The following is a 26845-nucleotide window of genomic DNA, read 5'->3' on the forward strand; positions in this document are numbered from 1 at the left end:
TTTTTTAATTAAATGCCAAAAAGATTTAGTAGTACTGTATCTTTGAACCTCAACCTGTTGTGCAACTGCGGCATATTTCAATGACTGGCTTTAGTTAATCCATGAATGCTCAGAATAAATGTGCATTCTTCTTTCCATGATGAAACAAAGATAAATTTTCTGTTCTAGCTACATTATGTATACTATGTTGCAAGCTGCCTTTTGTTAACACTGTGCTGCTATAGGTGTTTTGAAAATGTGTTGACATTGTAATAGTACAAAATGAAAACAAATTCAAGGTCCTTAATGTTGCTCCTCACAGCAAAAAGATTGTCCCAGAAATGTTTTGTTAAACAGTGTCTGTTTTGTTTTAGAAGAAAACTAAATTTCAGCTTTATATATTGGATCAATTTGTGGAGAAACAACAATCCAGCCCTCCCCCCAAAGATAACCCATGTTAATACTGACAACGACTTGTTTATGATTTAATGGTGTTGCTGAAAATTTTTTCCTAGTTTGTGCTGCACAGCTCATTCTTCCACTGAGGTGTGCAATCTGTTTGCATCAGTGGGAGTGGCTATGCAAATTCCTGGATACTTATCACTATTATACAAACAAAAATATGTATTAATATTAGCAAAAGACAATGGATCGTGCTTTTCGATCCACTTTTCTAATTTGAAGAACACTGCTGGAAGTTGATTTTCAAATGGCTCTAGAGAATAAGAGTTAATGATCTGAAGACAGTGGTCCCTCCAAAGTGTTTCTTCTATCTACAGTAGGTATGTTAAAATACGTTTACATTCAGGGAGCCAGGTTGGAGCAGGTGCTTGTGGGGAGCCTGCTTTTAACCCACCTTCCTCCCCTCCCCCGTGCTCCTGCCTTTGTATCAGAGGCAGTAGCAAGGGTGGCAGTCGTCTCAGCGGAAGCCAGTACACATGGGGAGCACCCCCCCCCCACTGATGCCTCTATATTAGAGGCAGCAACACAGGGAGGGCAGATGGCTCCCCATGAGCACCAGCTCCTGTCTGCCCCCCGCATCTTCTGTGCAGCTGCCTCTGTGGGAGGCAGCAGTGTATAGGGCAGGAGATGGGCAATAATTTTTGGTGGGGGGCCACTCCAAGAGGTTGGAAAGTGGTTAAGGGCCACAGTTTTCTGTGGAGGAGATGTGGGGTCTAGGATGGAGGTTGGGTGCAGAAGGGCACATGAGGTAAGGGACTGGGGCATAGGAGATGATCTAATAGGGAGTTTGGGTGAAGCAGCAGGTTATGATCTGGGGCATGGGATTGGGGTGTAGGGTCAGGGAGGGAGTATGGGTGCAGGAGAGGATTCTGGTCTGGGAGAGGGGCACTAGGAGGTGGTGCAAAGTCTGGGAGGGAGCTGTGACCTGGGAAAAGGGGATTCAGACAACAGAGGGGTGGGTGGTGACCTGGTGCAGAGGAATGGGGTGCAGGGTCTGGGAGGGTGTTTGGGTGCAGGAGAGGATTCTGGTCTGGGGGAGGGGCACTAGGAGGGGGTGCAAAGTCTGGGAGGGAGCTGTGACCTGGTGCAGAGGGTTTGGATGGTGATGTGGGAGAGGAGGTTAGAGTGTAGGAGGGGCTAGGGTGCCTGAGGCAGGATCTGACGCTTATCTAAGTGTCTCCTGGCCAGCACCCTAGCAGTACCCCAAGGCAGGCCAGCTCCCTGCCTGCTGCAGTCCCAGATCACGTTAAACTGCAGACTGTTCCATGTGGCTTTCAGCTCTAGGAGGGGGAAGAGACTTGTGCTGTCCCCCTCCCTCAGGCCTATCTCTTAGCTCCTAGTGGCTGGTTGTTTCTAGCCAATAGGAGCTGAGGATTGGGCTGGGGGCAGGGAGATCGCATGAAGCCTCCCCCTCTCTGCAGAGCAGAGAGCTGCACAGACTGTGCTTTAAATGGTGGCGGCTGTGTACCTGAGGATCCTGGCAGGGTGGTCCGTGATGGTTCTCAGCAGTGTCTGGGGTTTCCAGGTACCTTTCCCTTGGCCTTGTCTGTGCCTGCTAGGGGCCAGCTGCCCAACTCCATTGGCTATCAGCAACACGCACTCCCATCTGAGCCAGGGATGGTCAGTAAGTAGCCTACAAGCCAGATGTGGTTTACCAGGGTTAGCGCCTGGGGGGCCACCAGACACTTGATTTACCTGTTCATCTGCAGGTATGGCCATTTGCAGGCCCTATTGACTGTGGATTGCTGTTTCCAGCCAATCGGAGCTGCGGGAAGCCGTGTGGATCTGGACACTGCTTCCTGTAGTTCTTGTTGGATGATAATGGTAATTCGTGAACCGCTTATTGCCCATCCCTGCTCTGAGCCTTACAGCCTTATTTGCATATGTATTTGCATGTATATGCAACCATACTTAAGTTGCAGCCCTTGGCATGTACTGTGAGTATCATTGTGGCCTCCGGGGCTTCCAAAGTGAGTAGTCCTGTTCTAGATGAAAGATCCAATGTGTTCTTTTGCTTCCCAAAAGATATAAGTCCTATCCTTTCTCTTTATTCATAAACAGGATATTTCTCTGCTACTTTGTTTCTTCCTTTATATTTTCTGTTGTACATTTTGCATCCTTTCAACTGGCACTTGGTTTAGTATGCAAATGTGGGCCTTCATTGTGAGGCAGACAATACACAAACTGCCAGATTGGAAGATAAATACCTGTTACCTGCTCCCTGAAAGAGATCTGTCAGAGTCATGTCCTTACAGGCTCAGTGGCATTGGAAAAATTAGAGCAGTGATGGGCAACCTAGGCTAGTGAGTGGCCCTCCTTCATCTCAGTGGGCCACAAGATTATCACAGCCAATATGGTCTCCTGCGAAAGGGTAGTTTTGCTAACGGCACTTGCATGCCTAGCATTGTACCAACTGAACCATAGCAGCTCTTTGACTGGATACAGAGAGGGTATGTCTACACTAGAAAGTTAGTTCGAACTAACGGACGTTAGTTCGAACTAACTTTCCTATGCGCTACACTAGCGCTCCGCTAGTTCGAATTTGAATCGAACTAGCGGAGCGCTTAGTTCGAACTAGGAAAACCTCATTTTACGAGGACTAACGCCTAGTTCGAACTAGCTAGTTCGAACTAAGGGCTGTGTAGCCCTTTAGTTCGAACTAGTGGGAGGCTAGCCCTCCCCAGGTTTCCCTGGTGGCCACTCTGGCCAACACCAGGGAAACTCTATGCCCCCCTCCCGGCCCCGGACCCCTTAAAGGGGCACGGGCTGGCTACGGTGCCCGTGCCAGGTGCAAGCCTGCCAGCACCCAGCTAGCAGACCCTGCACCTGGCACGGCACAGAGCCACCCACCCGATGCCCCCCAGCCCACCCCCTCTTGCCGGGACCAGGCTGGCGGCTCCCGGGAGCTTGCCCTGGACCGCAAGAGGCGGGCACCTTCCTGGGCTAGTGCGGACATCGTGGACCTTGTCCACGATCTCCGCACTAGGCACAGGAAAGTGGCCGTCTAGGGCAGGAGAGCTGCCAGCCTGGCCACCCAGGACCAGGTGTGCATGAAAATCAAGGGGGTCCACTGAGACCCCCGACCCTGAGCCCTGAGCTTACAATGGCCGTCCTGGGTCAGACCAAAGGTCCATCTAGCCCAGTAGCCTCTCTGCCAACAGCGGCCAACCCTAGGGACCCTGGAGGGGATGGACCGAAGACAATGACCAAGCCATTTGTCTCGTGCCATCCCTCTCCAGCCTTCCACAAACTTTGGGCAGGGACACCACTCCTACCCTCTGGCTAATAGGACTCCATGGACCCAACCTCCATCACTTGATCTCACTTCCCTTTCAACTCTGTTCTAGTTGTAGCCTTCACAGCCTCCTGCAGCAAGGAGTTCCACAGGTTAACTATTTGCTTTGGGAAGAAGAACAACTTTCTCTTACTAGTTTCAAGCCTGCTACCCATTCCTTTCCTTTGGTGTCCTCTAGTCCTTCTTTATGGGAACTCATGAAGAACTTTTCTGAATGCACCCTCTCCACCCAACCCCTGCTTTTAGAGACCTCTATCCTGTCCCCCCTCCGTCTCCTCTTTTCTAAGCTGAACAGTCCCAGTCTCTGTAGCCTCTCTTCATCTGGGACCTGTTCCCAACCCCTGATCATGTTAGTTGCCCTCCCCTCTCCCAGCCTTTCTCTTCCCCTCTCCCACCTCCTTTTCCCAGTCTCCCCCAGTTTTTTTCAATAAAGACAGAGTCAATGTTGGAAGAAACATTAGCTTTATTTTGTACATCAATAAGAAGGGGGGCTAGGGAAGGGCAAGTGGAAGAAGGTGAGGGAGGAATGGGGCACGAGCCCCCGATGGGGAGGACTGGGCTGGCTCTGCGGGCTTCTGGGGGTGGAAGCTCTCCTGCAGCCCCCCAATTACTCCCTCTCCCCAGATGGCAGCCTGCGGCAAGTGCAGCCGGGCTGATGGCCGAGTGGTGTGATGTGCCCAGTGTGGGCACTCAGGGCACTCCAAGCCAGAACTTCTTTGCAAGCGGGGCACCCCTTAGAACTGTGTGTCCGGGGTGGGGGTCGGGACCCTTTAAGCGCAGCCCTCGGCTAGCCTGAGACAGTATCTCCACGCTCTAAGTCCTCCTTTTATGCCCTGCCGGCACTGCTTCCGGCCATCATTAAGCCCTGTTCAGAGTCCACTCAATGTGGACTTACTAGTTCGAACTAGCAAAACGCTAGTTCGAACTAGTTTTTAGTTCTAGATGCGTTAGTTCGAACTAGCTTAGTTCGAATTAACTAATTCGAACTAAGTTAGTTCGAACTAGCGCTGTAGTGTAGACGTACCCAGAGAGCACAGGGATCTCTCATTTAATGTTGTGTGCAGTTGGCACGCACCTCATTTTATGTGCCCTTACTTTAACGTGCATGTTGCTTTAGTAATGTAGGTGGGAAAAAATGATGCAGGGCAATGGTAAACAAAATGTCTGGTGGGCCACACACAGAACCCCAAAAAGAGAGGCACACTTCAACCATTGAGCCATCCAAGCACCTCTCAGGAATGTCCAGGTATCTAGTGAATCAAAGGCTTCAGGACTCACCAATTTGCTACTTTCAAAGAAATTGAACATCCCAATTTACTGGTCACTCTTCAGGGCACCTCTTTGCTCCACACACAGCACTTGGATATGCTTTTATTGAAATCAAGTATAAGTTTATGGAACAGCGTGTAGAGATTCAAATAATATCAAGTTAGTGGTATTGCAAAAGCTTGGGTATATGTAAAATAAAATTATCACACATATTTGAGAACCTAATTTTAATTAACTAAATATTCTTGTGTCTTGTACAGTATAGCTCAACCAAATTCCTCGTAGTATTTTATCATCAGGCTTTGCTGTGTTTCCCCCTTCCATAAAACAAACATGCTATCAGCTCATCTTCTAGGTCAGGACTACTCAACATGTGGCCTGTGGGCCAAATGCAGCCTGTTTCTTTGCGGCCCGCAGTGCAGTTTGGGTTTACGCAGGGCTCAATCCACGGCCCATGAGTTGGAGCCAAAACAAAAAAGTAGTCAATATAATGGTCTTCTGTTTATATGAATTTTAATAGTTAAATTCCAGGACTGTCATTGCTCATTAAAAGTGCTGTCATATGGGTGGAAATTGAGTAAATATTGCATTTTATTAATATCAGCAGAACTGACTTAAATGGGGCCTGTGTGTTGTGTAGTCTTGCCTTAAGCTTTGTATTCAGGCCCGTCAGTGTGAAAGAAGCTATTTGCATATATTTGCACATGTATATGCAACCACACTTAAGTTGCAGCCCTTGGCATGTACTGTGAGTATCATTGTGGCCTCCGGGGCTTCCAAAGTGAGTAGTCCTGTTCTAGATGAAAGATCCAATGTGTTCTTTTGCTTCCCAAAAGATATAAGTCCTATCCTTTCTCTTTATTCATAAACAGGATATTTCTCTGCTGCTTTGTTTCTTCCTTTATATTTTCTGTTGTACATTTTGCATCCTTTCAACTGGCACTTGGTTTAGTATGCAAATGTGGGCCTTCATTGTGAGGCAGACAATACACAAACTGCCAGATTGGAAGATAAATACCTGTTACCTGCTCCCTGAAAGAGATCTGTCAGAGTCATGTCCTGCCTTAATGCCAAGACCTTAAGAATGTAATTTTCATAATAGATATATAACTTCAATATACTTTGCACATACATTTTTCAATGATTGTAATGAAACGAGGGCTACAGTCTCTTGGTAGAGCTCTTACATGTCACCCTTTGATAAACTATTATGCGTATACCAAGTTGATACCAAGACATCTCTGGGTTACACAGCTATGAGCTAGAGTACTGGATAACATGTCTCTCCCCTGCACCCTGTTTTCTCTTCTCTGCAGAATTTGGGCTAGTTAGTACCTTTCTTGTCAGTGGATGGGAATATAGAGTCTTTAGTAATGATGGTTGGGGGTGTGTGTTCTCCGTTAAAAGACCACGAGGGATTTTTTGCACCCAACCTCATGGATAATTGAAATTCAGGGAAACAGAATTCTTTCCACCATTTATTTTCCTATCATAATGGAGCTTGCCACGATTGATGTAATATTTTAAAATTCAACTTTAATTGATTTGTTTTTCTTTTTGTGTAGATCATATTTTGCACTTTGAATACTCACAAAATAGATATGGACAAGCTCTTAGGAGGGCAGATTGGTCTTGAAGACTTCATATTTGCCCACATAAAGGGACCAAAAAAAGAAGTGGATGTTCTTAAATCTGAAGATTCTCTTGGGCTTACCATTACAGACAATGGAACGGGTTATGCCTTCATAAAGGTAAATTTTAACAGAATCTTTTATATTTAATGCTATAAGTTTTACTGTTTTAAGGAATCTTCTAGAACTAGAGCCTTTTTGAGGACCAAACATTCATCACAATTAAAGAAGAGTAACAGTCACTGCTGTGTTGAGAGAGCCCTTAATTTTTTGGATATTGCTCTATTTCTAACCTTTTCACTACTTTAAGTTCTTGAAGGTGATAATAGGACGACTGCTTATTCATGTGACAATGAAGTTATCCTAATTTCTGTTTATAGCACACATCGCGCTCTAAAAAGTTTCATTGCACTGTCCCTCTTTATCCTGCCTCTTTGGGATCATAAATGAGCTGGAGAAAGGGGTAAACAGTGAATGGCAAAATTAGTAGATGACACAAAACTGCTCAAGATATTTTAAGTCCAATGCAGAAAGTGAAGAGCTTCAAAATTATCTCACCAAACTAGGTGACTCTGCAACAAAATGGAAGATTAATTTTAATGTTGTTAAATGCGAAGTAATGCATATTGGAAAACATAATCCTAATGATAGGTGTAATAAGATGGGGACTAAATTAGCTGTTAACGCTCGAGAGACATCTTGGATTCACTGTGGATAGTTCTTTGAAAACATCCACTTAGTATGCAGCGGCAGTCCAAAAAGCAAACAGAATGTTGGGAATCATTAAGAAAGGGATAGAGAATAAGAAATAAATCCATCTTGAATTCTGTGTGCAGATGTGGTCACTTCATCTCAAGAAAGATACCTTAGCATTAGAAAAAGTTAAGAAAAGAGCAACAAAAATGATTAGGGGTTTGGAATGCCTGCCATATGCGAAGAGATTAATAAGACAGGGACTTTTAGGGTATGTCTACACTGCAGAGGTTTGTTTGGAAAAACGGCTTTTTTTTCCGGAAAAACTTCACTTACGTCCACACTGCAATCACGTTCTTTTAAAAAAAAATTGAAAGAATTCAGGGGGTTTTCTGACATTGGTAAACCTCTTTGTACAAGGAAAATGCCTTTTTCTGAAAGAGCTCTTTCAGAGAAAGGCATGTGCAGATGGGGAAGAGGGAGAGAGGAAAAAGCACAGATGCTCTGGTGGCCACTCAGTCCATAGTAATCACAGCTTACATGCGAGATAGCGTTCATTCAGTGTGGACGCTATCTTTCAAAAAACAGATCACTTTTTCAATGTGCTTTGGCAGTGTGGATGCTCTCTTTCAGAAGAATTTTTTTTTGGAAGAGCTCTTCTGGAAAAGCTTCTTCCGAAAGAAGCCTGCGGTCCAGACATAGCCTTAAGTTTGGAAATGAGAGGACTAAGAGGTGAATATGATAGAGCTCTATTAAAATCATGACTGATGTGGAGAAAACGAATAAAGAAGAGTTACTTACGCCTTCCCATAACTCAAGAACTAGGGGTTACCAGAATGGAATTAATAGGTAGCAGATTTAAAACAAACAAAAGAAAGTACTTCTTCACACAATCAAAGCTGTGGAGCTCCTTGCCGGAGAATGTTGTGAAGGCCAAGACTATAACAGGGTTGAAAAAAGAGTTAGATGCATTCATGGATGATAGGTCCATCATATGCTATTAGCTAGGATGGGCAGGGATGGTGCCCCTGGCTTCTATTTGTCAGAAACTGGGAAAGGTTGATGGCAGGGGTCACTTTATGATTCCCTGTTCTGTTTATTTCCTCTGGGGCAACCGACATTGTCCACTATCATCAGACAGGATACTGGGTTAGATGGACCTTTGGTCTGACCCAGTATGGCCATTCTTATGTTCTTAAATTGTGCGTTTATTCTTCATGTATTAGCAAATTTAATTGGAGCACAGCTGGGAATGGTGAAAAGTGGGAGATTATATATAGAGACATGTTTGGTTTTGATCAGCTGCAGGATCCTTGTGGAGGTGTCACTGGGGTTATGCTTATCAAAGTCAGGGTGTGGTGCAGACCTCTGTTTGGTTCAGAGTCTACAATGAATTTTGTAAAATGCTAGAAATATGAACTTTTCTAATATCAATACTTGAAATTCTTAGCACCTCCACTTTGTTCTTTTTTGGAAGGGTAATGCCAGATTTGTTTTCAAAAATATCTTAAGGAGTGTGGTGATGTATTAAAGTTCCTCTCTTCCAGCACTCCTGGGAGTGATACCAGCCAAGCAGAAAGGGGAGAGGCATGTGAAGAGAGAAATGCCAATCACAGGGCTTACTGCAAGCTGGGGGCAGATTGGAAAAATATAAGTGGTGTAGCATTCTCCCATGCTCCACTAACTCTCTAAATCCTGCTTGTTCATGTCATAAAAATGAGCTGCAACTCACGGTAGACACAGTAGACCTTCATAATACACCAATGCCTTGCCTATTTGCAAAAGCTGCACCACTTTAACTGTACCAGTATAGTTAAAGCATCACAATACAGGTATGAATGTATTTTTATCAGGGCACATTTACATTTAAAACATTGCACTGATGCAACTGATGCAACTGCACCAGTGCAGCTGTGATACCATAGCACTTTAATGAAGACACTATACATCTCCCTGAGATTGAGAGCAATTTCCGCTTGCCAGAGCTATTGTTTCACACCGACTGCAGACTCAGGCAGACACTACTGCATCGTTTTTCTTCAACTCACGTTTGGAAGGCTTTCTTTGCAGCCACGAAGGCTTGATACTTATTTAAACAAAATGACAGTTTATATCCTCAAATTAAAGATGGCAGTCACCATAGAAAAATGCAGTCTCACCAAACTGTTGCACACTGGTTTACTCTGAGTCCTAGTTTCATGAGGAGAGGGTTACCTGGTATTGGAAGAATATGAACAGTGCATGCAACACTGTGGGCCCAAAGAAATGCTGTCCTAGGTTCAATACACTCCTGAAGAGTTACTTTTGTTTATTAAGATTGGTTGGCACAGTAAGACAGGGACAGAAAGCCTAAGGTGGAGGGAGAAGTAATCTGAAAGCCACTTAAATTAGGGATAAACTCAGTGGTAGAAATAAAGGAAGATTTATTTAAAATAGGATGCTCAACATCTGGCTTGTACACTAAATACATTCACTATCTGGAACTCTCACCATGGAGGAACTGGGATGTAAACAGAATTAATAGATTCATAAATACTAACACCAGAATGGCCAGACTGGCTCCCATTCACCCATTATCTCATGCTTAAATATAACATCGTCTTCAAAGCCCTGCTCTAGCCCAGATATCTCATTTTGTTTGGTATTGCCTTTTGTTCCTTCACAGGTCCTACTGTTACTCTTCTGCCCTCAGATCTCACCTTGTTAGCCCATACAATGGAATGCCCTCTCAATCTCCTACACACCCATCCATATCTCCCCTTATTTAAATCTTTTGTAAACATCCTCTTCTACTGCAAAGCCAACATACATAAACAAAATAAAAACATTTAACCTATTTGAAAATAGTAATAAAACTCTGTTGTGGGCCTTGGGCTGTATTTTATCTTTCTTTTAGACTGTTTCTGACCTTGGGATTTTTGACAAATATTTGCCACCATTGCTAGCACCTGTGCAGCTCCACCTGTGGCAACAACAGTGAGGCCCCTCATGTAGATAAAACTCCCGTGGCTGTCCACATTTTTAATACAATGTCATCTACTCGGTACAATAATAACAATCCCTGAGAAATTTTTAAAATAGAGTTGTCCATGTTAACAGTTAAAAGATTAATGGTCTGGTCAATGAGTGTATTGAATAATGGAGAGGGTGGACAGGTGGATACATAAATATCTAAAAGGCAAAACCTGTATCATTCAGTGCACTTTGTTCCCAATCACACAGAAAGCTCTGGTGATAGTTTCACTACAAAGGAGAGCTAGAACTTAGTTGAATAAAGAGCTGTGTTTAGGGCTCTGTTTTGTCATTAGAGCTTTTCCTTTCATTTGGACTGATTTAGTATACCATTAGGAATTAATGAGCTCTGTTGTACTCTGTAATCTGTTGATAGTTATAACCACTTACTGCTTGTAACAATTTACTGCTCTGTGTTTAAAAGAGTAAGTTTCTAAAGCTGCTGACAACATGATCAGATTTTACAGGTGAAGTAGAAAACAGAGGTACTTTTGTTTTAAGAGCTAATGTTCTGCTTTGTAAGAAAACATTCATTTAAATTCAATATTATCATGTCACATTTGCAAAGCTGTATTCAATAGTCTGTCACCAATTCTATCATAAAATCCTATTTTTACAGATTTATAGCTAAATGGGAAGATATATTCTGGAGTGAAATTAGTCATCCAAGAGTTACCACGTGGGGAGAAAAGGACATTTTAAGATGCTTAAAAAAATATTGTTATAGTATGATGTATGAAATTATAGATGTGCAAATCTGATTATTGTAAATTGGAGCAATGTAGTTTCCTGTGCACTGCATTGAAAGTGCATGACTTACCCTTTAAAATACACTGTAAATTTTGAAAATTAAACATTAGATCTCAGCGGCAGCATGTAACAGCGCCCTGCTTTCTTTTCACAGTTCACCAGAAAGTTATCATAATTAGCTCAAAATACAAACGTTAGTTTGAAATACCACAGACGTAATGTTTCCAGTCAATACCAGTTAATGTGGAGCCTGATAATAAAAATGGTTTCAGTAAAGAAACTAAGGGTACGTCTACACTAGCCCCCTAGATCGAACTAGGGAGGCTAATGAGGGTGATCGAAATTGCTAATGAAGCACGGGATTTAAATATCCTGCGCTTGATTAGCATAATCCCAGCTGGTCGCCATTTTGGAAACTGACTAGCCTGAAATATCTACGTGCGGCAGAGAAGCGGGATTCCAAGATAGACCCCTTAGTTCGAATTAACTGTTAAACCTCATTCTATGAGGAGTAACAGTTAATTTGAACTAAGGGGTTTATCTCGGAATCCTGCTTCTCTGCCACGTGTAGATATTTTGGGCAGTTACTTTGGGCTAGTCAATTTCCAAAATGGCGACCGGCTAGGAATATGCTAATCAAGTGCGGGTTATTTAAATCCCGCGCTTCATTAGCAATTTCAGTCACCCTCATTAGTCTCCCTAGTTCGAACTAGGGGGCTAGTATGGATGTACCCTAAGTGAATTTAATGAGATTTCACTACAATTTGCTAGAAACACCTTGTGCTTTATAACAAGAATTTGAGTTGCTGCATTTGGACCAGATTCTTTGTGTATATAACACATTTTCCTCCTCTCCTCCCCCCAATCTTATTGCTTTTACTCTAGATTTAAAAAAAGATCTGTGCTACAAGAGTTAAACTCTGCAGGAAGTTTAAAATTGTCATGTGTGCAGAACATTATATACTGCCAGGCTTCCCACTTCAGCTGGGGAGCTCCCTTCTCATCCACAAAGTACATGAGTTGAGTTTTTGCAGACCTTCTTGTACTTCACTGGTTAGGCTCAGACTCATAGTGCACCAAGTCTCAACACCATTTGGCTCAGTTGTCCTACTGTCTGGATGGAGTGGTGGCTGGGCCAAACACGAATGGTCTTGCAATCCCATGCGCTAGGTCACAATGCCACTTGTTGAAATTTGTCCCAGACAACACTCCGTCAGTATGGTTGACTGTCTGGGTCAAATTCAGTGGTGTTTCAACTGCACAGCCCAAAGGATTCTCTGGACTACTCCAACACCAATGGTACTGATTTAGTATAGGACCACTGCTTATAAATGGCCCCCGGCTCCATGGAAACCCTGTGAGAAGAGAATTGCCCCCCCACCTCTCCATTGACACCACTGGCTGCTAAGCTAAGTGTTACAGGTTACAGCTCTGAAAACCAACCTTCTTTGGTTTGGTAACATGCATGGTCTCGCAGGATCACAGATGCTCCTAGACCAGAGAGCCTGGGAGCCTAAGGGCAGAAAGGAGGACCAGCCGAGGCTGGGGAAAACCAAGATGGGAAGCTCAGCTAGAGAGAGTGCAGGATCAGGTCTGGAGCTTCAGGCTGAGGCAGCCTGCCGCAGCATGGGACCAGGCCGGAGACCCCCAGCAGTCTATGTCAGCATGGAGCTGGAGCCCTGCGGCAGCCTCTTGGGTGCACTGGGCCAGGGCTGCAGCTTTGCGGTAGCCCTCTGGGAGCCCTGGGCTGAGGATGCAGCCTGGTGGCAGCCCTCTAAAAAACTGGGGGCAGTGTGAGCTGGGACTGTTCAGTCTAGGGATGTTAAATATCAGTTAATTGAATAGTCCAATAATCTCATGAATTCTTATTGGTTAGTCAACTATTCTCTAGTCCCCAGGGGTGGGGCCGCAGCCAGTGTGCTCTGGCCTCACTCTCAAGGAGCTCCCTGCCACATAGCAGCTCAGGGTGCCAGGCGGGAGCTAGTTTAAAAATCAGCTCCCCTTATGGACCGGCTGCCTGTCGCCCAGTGCTGCTGCCTCTGAGAAAGAGGTAGCAGACAGTCTAAGACGGGGTCTGAGCTGAGCCGGGCAACCTGCCCGCCTGGCTCCTAATACACTTTAAATGCAGAGCCGCAGCAGAGGTACCTCCCAGAATCAACTACACTATTACATCCTTAATTCCGTCCCAGCTCATGCCACCCCTGGGAGTTAACCCCACAGTGGGTTACTCTACAGTAGCTCCTGGGATGCTGTGGCTCTGCGCTTTAAATGTAGCAGTCCCGACTTGCACTGCCCTGGTGATGCTGTGGCTCTGCCTCCCCTGCCCTCCTGTACCAGTGAGATGGGGCTGGGGGGAGCTTGCTTTTAAGCCGGCTTCCCCCAGCACCAGTTCCTACTCCCCTGTCTTTCTTCCTCTGATATAGAGGCACCAAGTGGGGGAAGTGAGTAGTCACTCAACTACCTGATAAGCTTATGCTTACTCAACTAGTCGCTTACATAGGGAGGTCCGACCTGTAGAACAGTAGATAATGATATTTTATTTCCTGTTTTATTTGTGTACGCTGGATGAATGGATTTACTTGAAAATAAACTCAGTTCTCACTTAAATAGTGTATACTTCAGGAGAGGGTTGGAATAAAATTCCTATCTTATCCTAACTATTCAGGATGATTTGTGTTGTTATGTTTTAGTTTCTCCCCTGAAGTAAGGGAATGAAAGTTGGAATTCATACACAGAAAAACCATATACTACATATTTTTCAATTCATATAAAAATTGAAATTTGAACTATCAGTCCTATATTTATAAATTCTGCCCCTAAAATATTCCAATAATGCAAATTATAAACATCTTTATATGCTTTGGCATTTTCCATCTTCTATAATTCATAAGATTAAAAAAGACATTTTGTAACTTTTAGATTTGTTTTCTATGAAAGATCCATTAACAATAATATTCATGAAATCAATGTACTTATTTAAGTGGAAATACTCTATGGTGTGCCTGTGGGGTGCACAAGAAGTGTGGGAATATATGGTCTTTGGGACTTGTGTGGCAATCTTAAACATACTATTTATAGTACAAAACTTTTTAATAATCTAACATATGCTTAATGTTCAGCTTCATTTCTATAGCAGATTTCGAAATGCTCTTTGTGCCACACCTAAATGTGATTTTTATATTAAATAGTTTTTGAATGCTTGTCAAAGCATGGTACATGAAAACCTGCTGTTCTGAATTCACTCTTAGCATAATAGGTGCAATTATGTTAATATTATTAGAGTTTCATTCATCCATAGCAGCACTGAATTAGTTGCCAGTGCCACCTGTTTATTTTTTCCACAATTTTGTTTCTAACTAATATAAATGCTTTTTTACCTCACAGCGTATTAAAGAAGGCAGCCTTGTCGACCAAATCAAAGCGATATGTGTGGGTGATCATATAGAATCTATAAATGGAAAAAATGTGGTGGGCTGTCGTCATTATGAAGTTGCCAAGATACTAAAAGGACTAGAGAAGGATCAAGCATTTAAACTAACATTGATCGAGCCTATGAAAGCATTTGGTGAGTGACATTCATACTGTCCACCCCTTGTAACTGGAGATTGAAATGCCATCCCTACATACTCTTGTTTTTTTCAGACACAATGAAATTTATCCTAGGTAACCTAGTTGCCTAGAGGAGTTGAGATGTTTTTGTTTTTAAACTGCAGGAAAACAAAGTTGAACTGGAAACCTTTAGGATACTTTAAAGATGCTACCTGTGGAAGGTGATCTTTTGCTCAAGTTTCACTGTAATTATAGTTGAGTCTTATTTCACTTATGAGTTATACTCACTTTCAGTTTTTATTTTGTTGCAAATTTCATGGGAATTTATCAGTGTTGATTACAAAAATTTTTTAAAAATCAATGCAAAAAAATTCACTTTTCTAATTAAATATCAGGGTTAGTACTACTGAGAAACAGCCAAATAGAAAACTATTCAACAAATAGAGACAAGTGAGAGTATTGAAAGTAAAGGAGTTTAATGCTGTGGTTTATTTACTGAACTGTTTGTTCTCTTTCTCCCTCTCTCACACACCTACCACTTCCTCTGTATTGCTTAACTTTAACTGATAACCTCACATTGATTTATTATTAACATAAACACATCTATCTAATATATTGGATTTTAAAATCCCAAATAATATTTTTTGTAAAATCTGGGATTTGGGGTAAAAATTAATTAAAAAAACAAAGAATCAAACCTCCAAAACAAAGAATCTTTTCTATGTTTCATGTAATGGATTTGAACATGATGCAGCTGTAGTCTAGTGCTCTGTGTACATGTAGGGAATTACTATGACTTTCATATGTGTCCCAAAGTAAGACCCTAAACTTTATCAAGTCATTGTTTCTATTAAATGTATATTGCTTCCTTGATCTTCCTGAAAATGGAAATGAAATGAGTGCATCATTTATTCAGTTCCTCTGAGCCTTGTATCTGGGAAGGTGAGCATTTTCTGAAGTTTGTCAGCAGTGCAGATCATAGTGGGCTGGATCACATAAGTCCTATTGGGTGCTTGCTCCCAAATTCCACATCGTGCCCCACTTACAGGGAGAATGATGAGCAGGATTGTTTCACAGAACACACTGATGATGGCATCTACACAGAGAGATTGTGATTCTTTCATTGGCTCCGGACCCTTCCACGTCCTTGGCAATGCAATCTGGTTGAGTTGTACTGTCATGCTTTCCATATTGACAATAGCACCTGAGCCTATTTCAGTGGTGGGCAAACTGCCCATCGGGGTTCTATGAGTGGCTCACAAAACATCTTGTTTGTTGTTGCCCAGACATAGGGTTGCCAGATTCCACTTGTTTCCATCCATGTAGGCTTTTTTCCTACTGGTATTACAAAAGCAACGTGCATGTAAAGTAAGGACACCTGAAATCAAGTGTGTGTGGATTGCATGCAACATGGACAGCTAAAGTCGTGTGCTCCCTCTGCATGTAATCAATTAGCACACCCTGCACATTCTAGGTACACAAATGCAGTTAACAAAACTACCTTATCCCAAAAGACCATCTTGCTTATGACAATCTTGTTGCCCACTGAGATGAAGGAGGGACACTTATGCAACACACTTACTAACCTAGGTTGCCCATAGCTGGCCTATTTAAAAGAAATAGGGTTCCACAATGTATAAATTCTCTGTAGAAAAGGTAATCGAGGTGGAGACAGTTTTGTGTACCTGTTTTCCTTGCTCTGCCTGTGCATTGCTGCCTCTCCATGTGTAGTTCCCCCCCCCCAGATATCTAATGGGATGTGAGGAAACCATGTGACAGTGCTGGCTATTAACCCATCTCTGCTCATACAAGGAGGGAGCAGTGACTCTTTATGTATATGAGAAGATTATTTATATCACTAATCACCTGTGTATTTTTAACAAGCCATTAAAAATTTAACAATATTCATGTAGCTGATCATTTCAAAATAGAAAAAATATTTTCTAGTTTTCAGTTCCATCATTTTATTCAAAATGTTCCCACAAACTTTTCTATACAGTGTTTTTTTGTAATAATAAATCATTCAAAATAAAATGTTGATAAATCATTGATAACCATTAGTGCATACACACTCCAAACCTTGGGTTCTAATCTGCACCACTACCTCCTATTTCAGCAGCAAATTGGAATATTTGTTTTCTAAATCATTGTAATCTATGATTAATCTAGGTAGACTGTAATGCACCACTGTGGGCACTTGGTGTCAGAATAACTGCAATAATTAGACAGGAAGAGAAACTGGCACTGTGGGTTTTTTATACAGTACTTCGTGCTACAGCATAGTAAGAGGTGGGTTCCGTCGGCTGGGGCAGCTGCGGGCAGGGAGCCGCTCCAGCTGGGCCAGTTAACCAGTTACTGGGTAAACAGACTGTTAAGCCTACTGCTTACTGGTTAACCTCTTACATCCCTAATAGCAAGATGTTGGTACAGTTGGAGAGGTCACATGTCCACTCCTCCTCTCAATATGTAAAAATATCTGTGTCCTATATGGATAATGTTTGCTGTGAATTTTAAGGAAATTGGCTTAGTTAGAATTTTGGGGAGATATAAACCTCAAATGGAATTATATTTACTCCAATTTGTTACTGTTTAAAAACAAAAATATATAGCTCCAGTATGTAGAAGAAATTGTGTCATCAGCACCTGAGTTCTTACGGTGTGGGGTGAGCCTGGAACTTTAGGCATGTCCCTGAGCAAGGAGCAGTGCTTAACCTGCAACACTGCACGAATACCTGCAGAAAAGAATGGTGACTGGGAGTCACATCTCAGTGACATGCCTGCTTACTCCTTACTCCCATGGGAGGATGGAAGCAGCAGCGGATATAGGGCAGGGTGAGCGGGGCGGCTGCCCCAAGCCCCGCGCTTCAATAGGCCCCTGTTACGCCTCTATCTTTAAGGCAGGGGAAAAAGGGGGGGGGGAGTCCCCCCCTTTTCTATCTAGCTAGACGCCGGACCCAAATCCGTTTTCTCAATTGCCAACTTTTAATTTCTAATACACGCACCGCGTTGCCGATCCTGAACAGCACGACCGTGGTGCCAATGACCACCCTCTCGGGGAAGGGTGAGAGGGAGGGGGTCCGGGCCCGCCCTCACTCCGGACCCCAACCCAGGGCCCTAAAGCCAGGACACTAGTCCCAGCCAATGACGGGGGGGGGGTTTGCGACCCTAAACTCCCCCGTACTCGGGTTCCGCAGCCCAGCCCTGGGTCACTTCTCCCTCTTCCCCCGAGTCCCCCCTGTCACGGCTCACCGGCCCCCGGGGTTGTACCTCACCCAGGGGCGCCAGTATCCGCTGCGCTCCGGTCCCCCAGTGTGCTCCCCGTCTCCCGGGCCGCCCCTCTGGACGGGCGTCCCGGCGTTTAAATCTCCCGCCCGGCGCCGGGGAATGACGTCACCCCCGACGTCCATCTTGTGCGCCGCCTGGTCCCGTCGCGGGGGTGACGTCACGCCCCGCGTAGAATTGCACGGACGCCGCTCCCCTGGGCGGCGTCCGCCGGCCGCCCCGAACCGCGTCTCACGGCGGTCGGGGGGAGCTCGTGCCGCGGTCGGCTCCGAGAGTGGCGGGGTGGCCCCGCCACACACCTTCCCCCTCAAGTCCGAGTCTCTCCTTACCGGCCCGCCCTCTAATGTTTCATCTATACGTGACAGGCAGTCCGCGTTCCCGTTCGCGGCTCCTGCCCGTGTGTCACCTGGAATTGGTACGGTTGCAGGCTCAGGTACCACCTTAATACTCGTGGGTTGGTCTCCTTCATCGTCTGCATCCACTGCAGTGGCGCGTGGTCCGTTACCACGGTAAATTTCCCCCCTACAAGAAAATACCGCAGTGAGTCAATTGCCCATTTCAGAGCCAGGGCCTCCTTCTCTATCGTTGCGTACGCCTTCTCCCGGGGAAATAACTTGCGGCTCAAATATAAAATGGGATGACCCTCGCCCCCCTCCTCCTGGGTCAAGACAGCCCCTAAGCCGGCTTCTGACGCGTCAGTCTGTAATACGAAGGGTTTATCAAAGTTTGGCTGTGCCAGCACTGGCGCGCATACCAACCGTCCCTTTAGCTCTTGGAAGGCTGTCTCACACTCTGGGGTCCATCTTACCCGGTCGGGTTGTCCTTTTCGGGTGAGGTCTGTGAGAGGGGCAGCTATCGATGCGAAATTAGGTATAAATCGTCTATAATACCCTGCCAAGCCGAGAAATTGCCTTACCCGTCTTTTCGTAGTTGGGGTGGGGTATTCGCGTACGGCCTGAACTTTGTCTATCAGGGGTCTGAGCTTCCCCTTCCCTACTGTATATCCTAGGTACGAGACCTCGGACTTCCCAAACTGACATTTTTTTGGGTTGGCAGTTAGGCCTGCCTGTTGTAGGGTTGTCAATATCGCCCTCAGGTGTTCCAGATGTTCTTCCCAAGAATTGCTGTACACGATAATATCGTCAATATAGGCGGCTGCGTAGTTCTGGTGATCTTTCAAGATGCGGTTCATCAGTCTCTGAAATGTCGCTGCGGCCCCGTGTAGTCCGAACGGCATTTTCGTAAACTGATATAATCCGAAGGGGGTGGCGAACGCCGTCTTCACCTGTGCTTCTGCTTCCAGGGGGATCTGCCAGTAGCCTTTCGTCAGGTCTAATGTTGACAGGTATATGGCCCCTCCCAGGCGGTCCAGCAGCTCATCTATCCGCGGCATGGGATAGGCATCAAAACGGGATATGGCATTTACTTTTCTGAAATCTATACAAAACCTAACGGACCCATCGGGTTTAGGCACCAGGACAATGGGGCTCCGCCACTCGCTATGGGATTCTTGTATCACTCCCCATTCTAGCATAGCTTGGAGCTCCTCCTTTACCGTACCCCACAGCTTCCGGGGCAGCGGGCGCATATTGTCCCGTACCACCTTCCCAGGCTCCGTCCTAATTTCGTGTTGCACTAGTGTCGTTTGCCCGGGGCGGCTGGTCAGCACCTCCTTGAACCCCTCGAGGAGGCCTCGTAGCTGTTCTTGCTGTGCGCGGGAGAGGTCTTCGCCGACCTGTATCCCGTCTAGCCTGATCTCGGGTTCTCCCCAGGGCCCGAACTCGATGTCGGTTGACCGGGGTTCTACTAGGAGGGCCTCTCGGGGGTTCCATTTCTTTAACAAATTAACGTGGTAGATTTGTGCCTCTACCCGGTTTCTATTCACCCGGACCTCATAGTCGACAGGCCCCACCCTCCGCAATACTCGGAAGGGTCCCTGCCAGTGGGCTAACAATTTCGACTCCCCGCTGGGCAGTAATAAGAGGACTTGGTCTCCGGGTTCGAACTCCCGTACCTGGGCCTTCTTATCATAGTTCTCTTTCTGTCGGTCTTGTGACTTTTTCAGGTTCCCTTGGGCCCACTCTGCCAACTCGTGCAGGGTCCTCTTTAACTTGCCTACATATTGGGCTGTCCCCAGCGCGGTGGAGTTCTCAGCCTCCCAGCCTTCCCTTACCAAGTCCAGGATGCCTCGAGGTCGTCGCCCGTACAGTAACTCGAACGGAGAATATCCCAAGGATGACTGGGGAACCTCTCGCACCGCGAACATCAGAGCTGGGAGAAGTTTGTCCCATTCGCGGGGGTCGTCCTGCGCAAATTTCCTCAACATCCCTTTCAGGGTGCGGTTAAAACGTTCCACCAGGCCATCGGTCTGCGGGTGGTATACCGAGGTCCGAATCTTCCGTATCTGCAACACCTTACATAACTCCATCATTACTTTGGACGTCAAATTCGTCCCTTGGTCCGTTAGCAGTTCTTTGGGTAAACCCACCCATGAGAACAGTTTTACTAACGCCTCAGCTATTACGGGGGCGGTGGCCCGTTTTAGGGGTATGGCCTCCGGCCAGCGGGTCGCATAGTCCACGATGACCAAAATGAAACTATGCCCCCGTGCGGATTTCTCGAGAGGCCCTACCAAGTCTAGTGCGACCCGCTCAAAGGGGGTCCCTACCACGGGGAGGGGGACTAACGGCGCTGGGGGTACCCGATTGGTGGACGTCTTTTGGCACTGGGGACACGAGCCGCAGAAGTCCTTAATTTCCTGGTAGACCCCGGGCCAATAAAATCGTTGCAATACCCTCTGCTGGGTCTTTTCCACCCCTAAGTGTCCGGACCACGGGTGTTCGTGGGCTAGCTCTAAGACCTTCCACCGATAAGGTCGCGGTACCAGGAGCTGCCACCGTTCCTCCCCGGGGAGCTCCCCTTCTGCTACCCGGTATAAACGGTCCCCCTTCACCTCAAAGTGCGGTCCTCTGGGTTGGCGTGCGGGTCCGCCCGGCTGGGGGTCTTCCGTTGTTTGAATCTGGGCCCAGGCCGCCCGCAGGGTGGGGTCTTCCCTTTGCTGCACCAGGAAGTCTCCCTCCTCCACCTCCAGGCGGACGATCGTCGGGGTCCCCTCCGCTCTCTTTGCGTGCCCCGGATCCGCCGGTTCCTCGTCCCCTTGGGCTACCAGTGTCCCACGTTCGTCCTCCCCTCCTTGTCCGGCTGGCACGGCCTCGCCCCACTGGCTCAAGAGTCTTTTTAGTCCCGGCCAATCCCGCCCCACCAGTAGCGGGTAGGCCAACTTGGGGCCTACCGCCACTATACAGTCCTCCTCCAACACCCCATCCCCGATCCGTACTCGTATGGTGGGGTAGTGGTGAACGTCCCCGTGGACACACCGGAGCGCTATGGTGGGGTCCTTAGCCTGCTTGGGGTATATTACATCCTTCCGGACTATGGTCTGCCTGCACCCGGAGTCTAATATTGCCTCCACCGGGCGTCCCTCGACCCACAGTTCCCTGATTACCTGTGCGGTGCTTGGGGCTCCACGCCTCTGGCCGAAGGTACAGTCCATCATAGGGCAGTCCCGTTTGTAATGGCCCTCTTGGCCGCATTGGTAACACGCCCCTCTGGGCGCCCCCTCCGGTGGTGGAACCCCTGGTCCGGTCTCGGTTGCCCGGTCGACCTTCGGCTCCGTTAGGGGTCGGCTCCATCGTGGGGCCAGTCTCCTCTCCGGTAGGGGTCCTAAGGGGCCTCTCCGGCCCTCTCCACTCCGTAAAGGTGTGGCTGGTTTCGCCGGGGGTGGTTCACCCTTTCTGGGTTCTCGTGGCGGCCCGCTGGTGGGTTTTCCCTCTATTCCCTCTGCGGCCAAAAAGTGCTCCATCAGAGTCACGGCTTCGTCTAGGGTTTCGGGGAGATGGCGACGCACCCACCGCTGACCTTCCGTGGGGAGTATCCGCATGTATTGTTCTAGGATGACCATGTCGGCCACCTGTGTCCCCGTCTTATTTTCGGGCTCCAGCCACCGCATGCCCGCCTCCTTCACCCTTTGGGCCACCGCTCGCGGCCGCTCCAGTGGGTCATACCTGGCCTCCCGGAACCTCCGTCGGTGGGTCTCTGGGGTTACGCCCAACTGGTCGAGGACTGCTTCTTTTACTTTATAGTAACATAAGGCATCTCGTGCGGACATCCCGCGATAGGCCAGCTGGGCGGGTCCGGACAGGTAGGGTGCTAACAAGGTTGCCCAATGTTCCTGTGGCCACCTAGCCGCTGTGGCTACCTGCTCGAAGGTGACCAAGAAGGCTTCCGGGTCGTCGTCCGGTCCCAGCTTTGTCAACCGTATGGGTAGTCGGGCTCCACTGTCCTCGTCCGCTCCCGGCGTACCGGCCACAGTCCCCATGGCGGCTCCCCGCGGCTCCCTGGCCGCCTGCTCCTGACGTTCTTGCAGCTGGTTCAGCAACTGCTGCAGGGCCTGCATCTGCTGTTGCTGCTGGACCTTTTGCGTCTCAGTCCACCATTCTATGATCCGGTTGGGTTCCATTTCGGCTAAGAGTTAAACCTTCGTTAATATCGCTTACCGTCCCCCCTAGGCCCCTGTTTCGGGGCCCCTTGCCCACATTCTCCACCACGTGTTACGCCTCTATCTTTAAGGCAGGGGAAAAAGGGGGGGGGAGTCCCCCCCTTTTCTATCTAGCTAGACGCCGGACCCAAATCCGTTTTCTCAATTGCCAACTTTTAATTTCTAATACACGCACCGCGTTGCCGATCCTGAACAGCACGACCGTGGTGCCAATGACCACCCTCTCGGGGAAGGGTGAGAGGGAGGGGGTCCGGGCCCGCCCTCACTCCGGACCCCGACCCAGGGCCCTAAAGCCAGGACACTAGTCCCAGCCAATGACGGGGGGGGTTTGCGACCCTAAACTCCCCCGTACTCGGGTTCCGCAGCCCAGCCCTGGGTCACTTCTCCCTCTTCCCCCGAGTCCCCCCTGTCACGGCTCACCGGCCCCCGGGGTTGTACCTCACCCAGGGGCGCCAGTATCCGCTGCGCTCCGGTCCCCCAGTGTGCTCCCCGTCTCCCGGGCCGCCCCTCTGGACGGGCGTCCCGGCGTTTAAATCTCCCGCCCGGCGCCGGGGAATGACGTCACCCCCGACGTCCATCTTGTGCGCCGCCTGGTCCCGTCGCGGGGGGTGACGTCACGCCCCGCGTAGAATTGCACGGACGCCGCTCCCCTGGGCGGCGTCCGCCGGCCGCCCCGAACCGCGTCTCACGGCGGTCGGGGGGAGCTCGTGCCGCGGTCGGCTCCGAGAGTGGCGGGGTGGCCCCGCCACAGCCCCGCGTACGCGCTACTACCTGTCGGCTGTGGCTGTGGCGCATGCGCAAAATTGTGCTGCCCTGGGTCCCGCGCTTCACTATGTCCCGCGCCCTGGGCCCTACAAAACTCTCATCCGCCCCTGGATGGAAGAATAATAATTTACCAGCTGCTCAGTAGGTACCAAAACTATACAGAGGTTCAAACAAATGTGCTTGGAGATGTGCGGGTTATGGATGTAAAAAAACAAAGTAACCGTGGAACTGTTAAAAATCCTAGTGATTACACATGCTGAGGGCTCTTCAGTATAAGGCTTACGCTGCCGAGCCCCCAGCACAGCTGGCTCACCAGAATGCTACGTGTACTGCAGTAGAAGCTTTATATTGCAGATCCTGCAGTGCGGGGTGACAGCCGGCTCCCCAGGAGTGGAGCCAGCAGCTGGAGCCGGTGCACACCGGGAGCCTGCTTACATGCACTGGCTCTCAGTTGCCGGACCGGCTCCTGGGGAGCTGGCTCCACTGCAGTCTCTGCAGTATAAACCTTATACTGCAGAGCTCACAGAGCAGGCCCAGCAGCCAGGAGCCTGTGCGCCAGCTAAAAGTGTAACCATAACAGAAATGGTTAAGCTGCTGCTTATCGGTTAACTGTTTAACCGGTTATACTCCTACATCCCTAGTGCCGGTGAGCAACAAACTATATAGCATCATGAGATAACATGAGATAAAGTAAAATTAGTGCTTTAAAAAGTGAATTTTAAATTTTGAAAATTAGAAATTCTCCTCCCATAGTCTGACTCCGTAGACTAATAAAGCAACCAAGTGGAACACATCTGAATAAAATGAATGTAAAATACCAAAGACTCATCTTTTTAAAAGCAGGATTATTAAGAAAATGCCATGGGCAGGGAATTATTTTGAGGGGTAATTTTGGAAGGATAATGATCAATTTTAAAGGCTTTAGACTACTACATTCTTGGAAACTATGACTACTTTTGCATTTGGAATTATATTTTAATTATATTACAACTTCTTACAAATCCCTCCCACTCTGTATTTTTCCACACTAATTCCTCATATAATACATAAGTAACAGTACTAAAGTGAATAATACATCTCTTGAGCAACACTGGTAACTAATTTTATAAAGCAGTTTTCAAGAGAATATGCAAATAGAGTGTTTTTCTTAAAATGTATAACCAAGTTGTTATTTTTTCCCTCTGCATGAGTATATAATAGCATGGATAAAAAGTCAGGATAAAGCTCCAATGGCAAGAATTAAAGTTAATGCAGCTTATTAAAGTAATACAAGGCTTTTAAAAATATTCTGTAAAAGTAAAATACATTTTGAATTACATACTAGATAGAGACCAGTGCTTTTTTACGATATCTTATTATATTTTACTACCTCATTCATATGCTGAAATAACTTATCTTGAAACAGACACACACAACATTTTAATAACTGAAGAAAGTATTTCTCAGTAAGTATTGCATGGAAATTGTATAGTCTGATCCTCAACATTTATTCAGAATATTTGTAAAATTGTTCCTACGGGTGCTTAAAATATTAAAATGCACTGTTTGTTCTGCATAGCTCAATCTCATTTAAAAAGTCTTTTAATATTTTGTAATCTGTAATATAAAGTTAGGAAATGGATTTGGTGCTCATGAAAATTTCAGTGTGACTATCACACATACTAATTGTTCATGAGCACAAAATGCAGTTCAGATCTGTAAAACCGCCTTTATTCCATTTGATGAGACTACCACCACTCAGTCTATTTAAGAAAACGTTTGTAGTATGCATAAATGATTGCTAGGAGTCAGAGCACCATTTTCACTTGTGATCTGAATGCTGTGCTTAAGTTTCCAGAAACAAAAGGCTAGGGTAGTCCCACACTGCCACTTACTCTCAATATGCAGTATTTATTTTGAGATTATATAACTACTGTATCATCTCCAAGTTTGGATTTCTAGCTGGTTCATAATATTTTTTCTATTGTATCTTGTCATATAGTATATGTGCAGCACTGAATTTAGTACTGTACCTGCAGTGAATTAATTTAACACTATACAGCATTAATGCTGTATATATATACTGTGTTATTATATACCTCTGTGTGTGTTTAGATATTCCCAGACAAAGAAGCTTCATTTAACTCAAGAGTTAAGGTTTATCAAATACATTTCCTTTTAACATTCATAACTGAAACAGTACCAATCTATAAATCATTAGTCTGCTACAGTCATGGTACAAATACTCTCAGATCCCAGCATAGGTAACTTGTGGTAGCACTTGAGGTTCACCACCCCCTATGTCCCTGCCAAAATTTTAATTGCTAAATGGGATGCCCCTACGTGCCCTCCTCCCTAACCTTTGGAGGGTATGTCTACACTGCAACACTATTTCAAGATAACTAGCACTATTCCCAAATAACTTAGTCCGCGTCTACACAGTAGGCAGTTATTTCAAAATAGTTTAAAAATACTGTCAAGCTGGAGGGCTTCTAACTTGGACTCCTGTAACCCTCATTGTACGAGGAGTAAGGGAAGCTGGAGGAAGAGTGCTCTATTTCGAAATAAGCTATTTTGAAATAAGATACGTGATTGATGTAGCTCTATCTGTATAGCTTATTTCAAGTTAAGCCCTGCTGTGTAGATGTACCCTGAGTGGCCCTTTCTGCACGCTTTCCCCTCAGGCACCAGTTTCCTTTGGGTCCCAATCTTGCAGCTGATAGCACATGGGACAGACTGCAAGTGATTCTTAATTAATGACTTAAAACAGACTCCATGTGAATCATGAATCAAGCATAAGAAGAAGACGACAGTGATATTAGACCACAGTTCGGCAATTATGAATTTTAAGTTTTTGGGATACTTTTTCAGCATATGACGCTTAGCTCTCACTAGCACAAAGGAATGAACAGGAGGAGAGGCTATTATGAGACTGAGAAAATGGACTTCCATATCCATCCTGCAACACCCACATCAGTCAACAGCAACAGTTCAGCTGCTTATGGGTTGATACATAAGAACAATGCTGCCAACCTGACAGATAATATTCTGTCCTAAGTGGCACCGCCACTGTGCAGCTCAGACATGCTTCATCTAAGAGGTCTCAGGCTTTTTTCTGTAACCATTCTGCTGGGTAGGCCCAGCAGCAACCAGGGCCGGGTTCAATATCTGGAGTTCATCTCACACAGAACCAGCTTGAGCCCCCACCCAGTAGCCTGGGAAATTCACACACCCATGGGCGCCTCTGAGAGGCAATGCTTCCCCACTCTCAAGCACAGAGTCTGAGCGTAGAAAAGAAACATTTAATGAAACAGAGAGAGAAATCACATGGCATTAACTTGGGAAAATACCACAAACAGAGTTCATAGCCCAAACTATGAGCAAAGTCCAACACCCCAAAAGTCTCTGGAGTCCAGCAGCCCAAAATCTCCCAGAGTCCGACACCCCAAAAGTCGCTGTCCCTGGTCAGTGCTGCCCAGAGTTCAAAAGTTCACCTGCAGGGTTCTGTGGTGGAAAGGGGAGTAGTTGGGTTGATATGGACACCTTACGTGGTCCGAGGCCGACAGCGCCACCTCTCCGTACGATTCTGCTGCAGCCTTTTACCATGAGCCACTCCGCCAC

At 46.4% G+C, this 26845-nt stretch overlaps 1 protein-coding gene across 1 annotated transcript in view; it reads left to right on the forward strand.

Annotated features, from left to right (window-relative positions):
- GIPC2 (GIPC PDZ domain containing family member 2) overlaps positions 1-26845 on the forward strand; it is a 66166-nt gene that overhangs the window by 16805 nt on the left and 22516 nt on the right. The window contains exons 2-3 of the mRNA XM_075936325.1: positions 6571-6756; positions 14476-14656. Of these exons, the coding sequence (XP_075792440.1) occupies positions 6571-6756; positions 14476-14656 (367 nt within the window). The remainder of the gene's footprint in view (positions 1-6570; positions 6757-14475; positions 14657-26845) is intronic.

Source organism: Pelodiscus sinensis, chromosome 9, assembly GCF_049634645.1.
Source record: "Pelodiscus sinensis isolate JC-2024 chromosome 9, ASM4963464v1, whole genome shotgun sequence".
Lineage (NCBI taxonomy): Eukaryota > Metazoa > Chordata > Testudines > Trionychidae > Pelodiscus > Pelodiscus sinensis.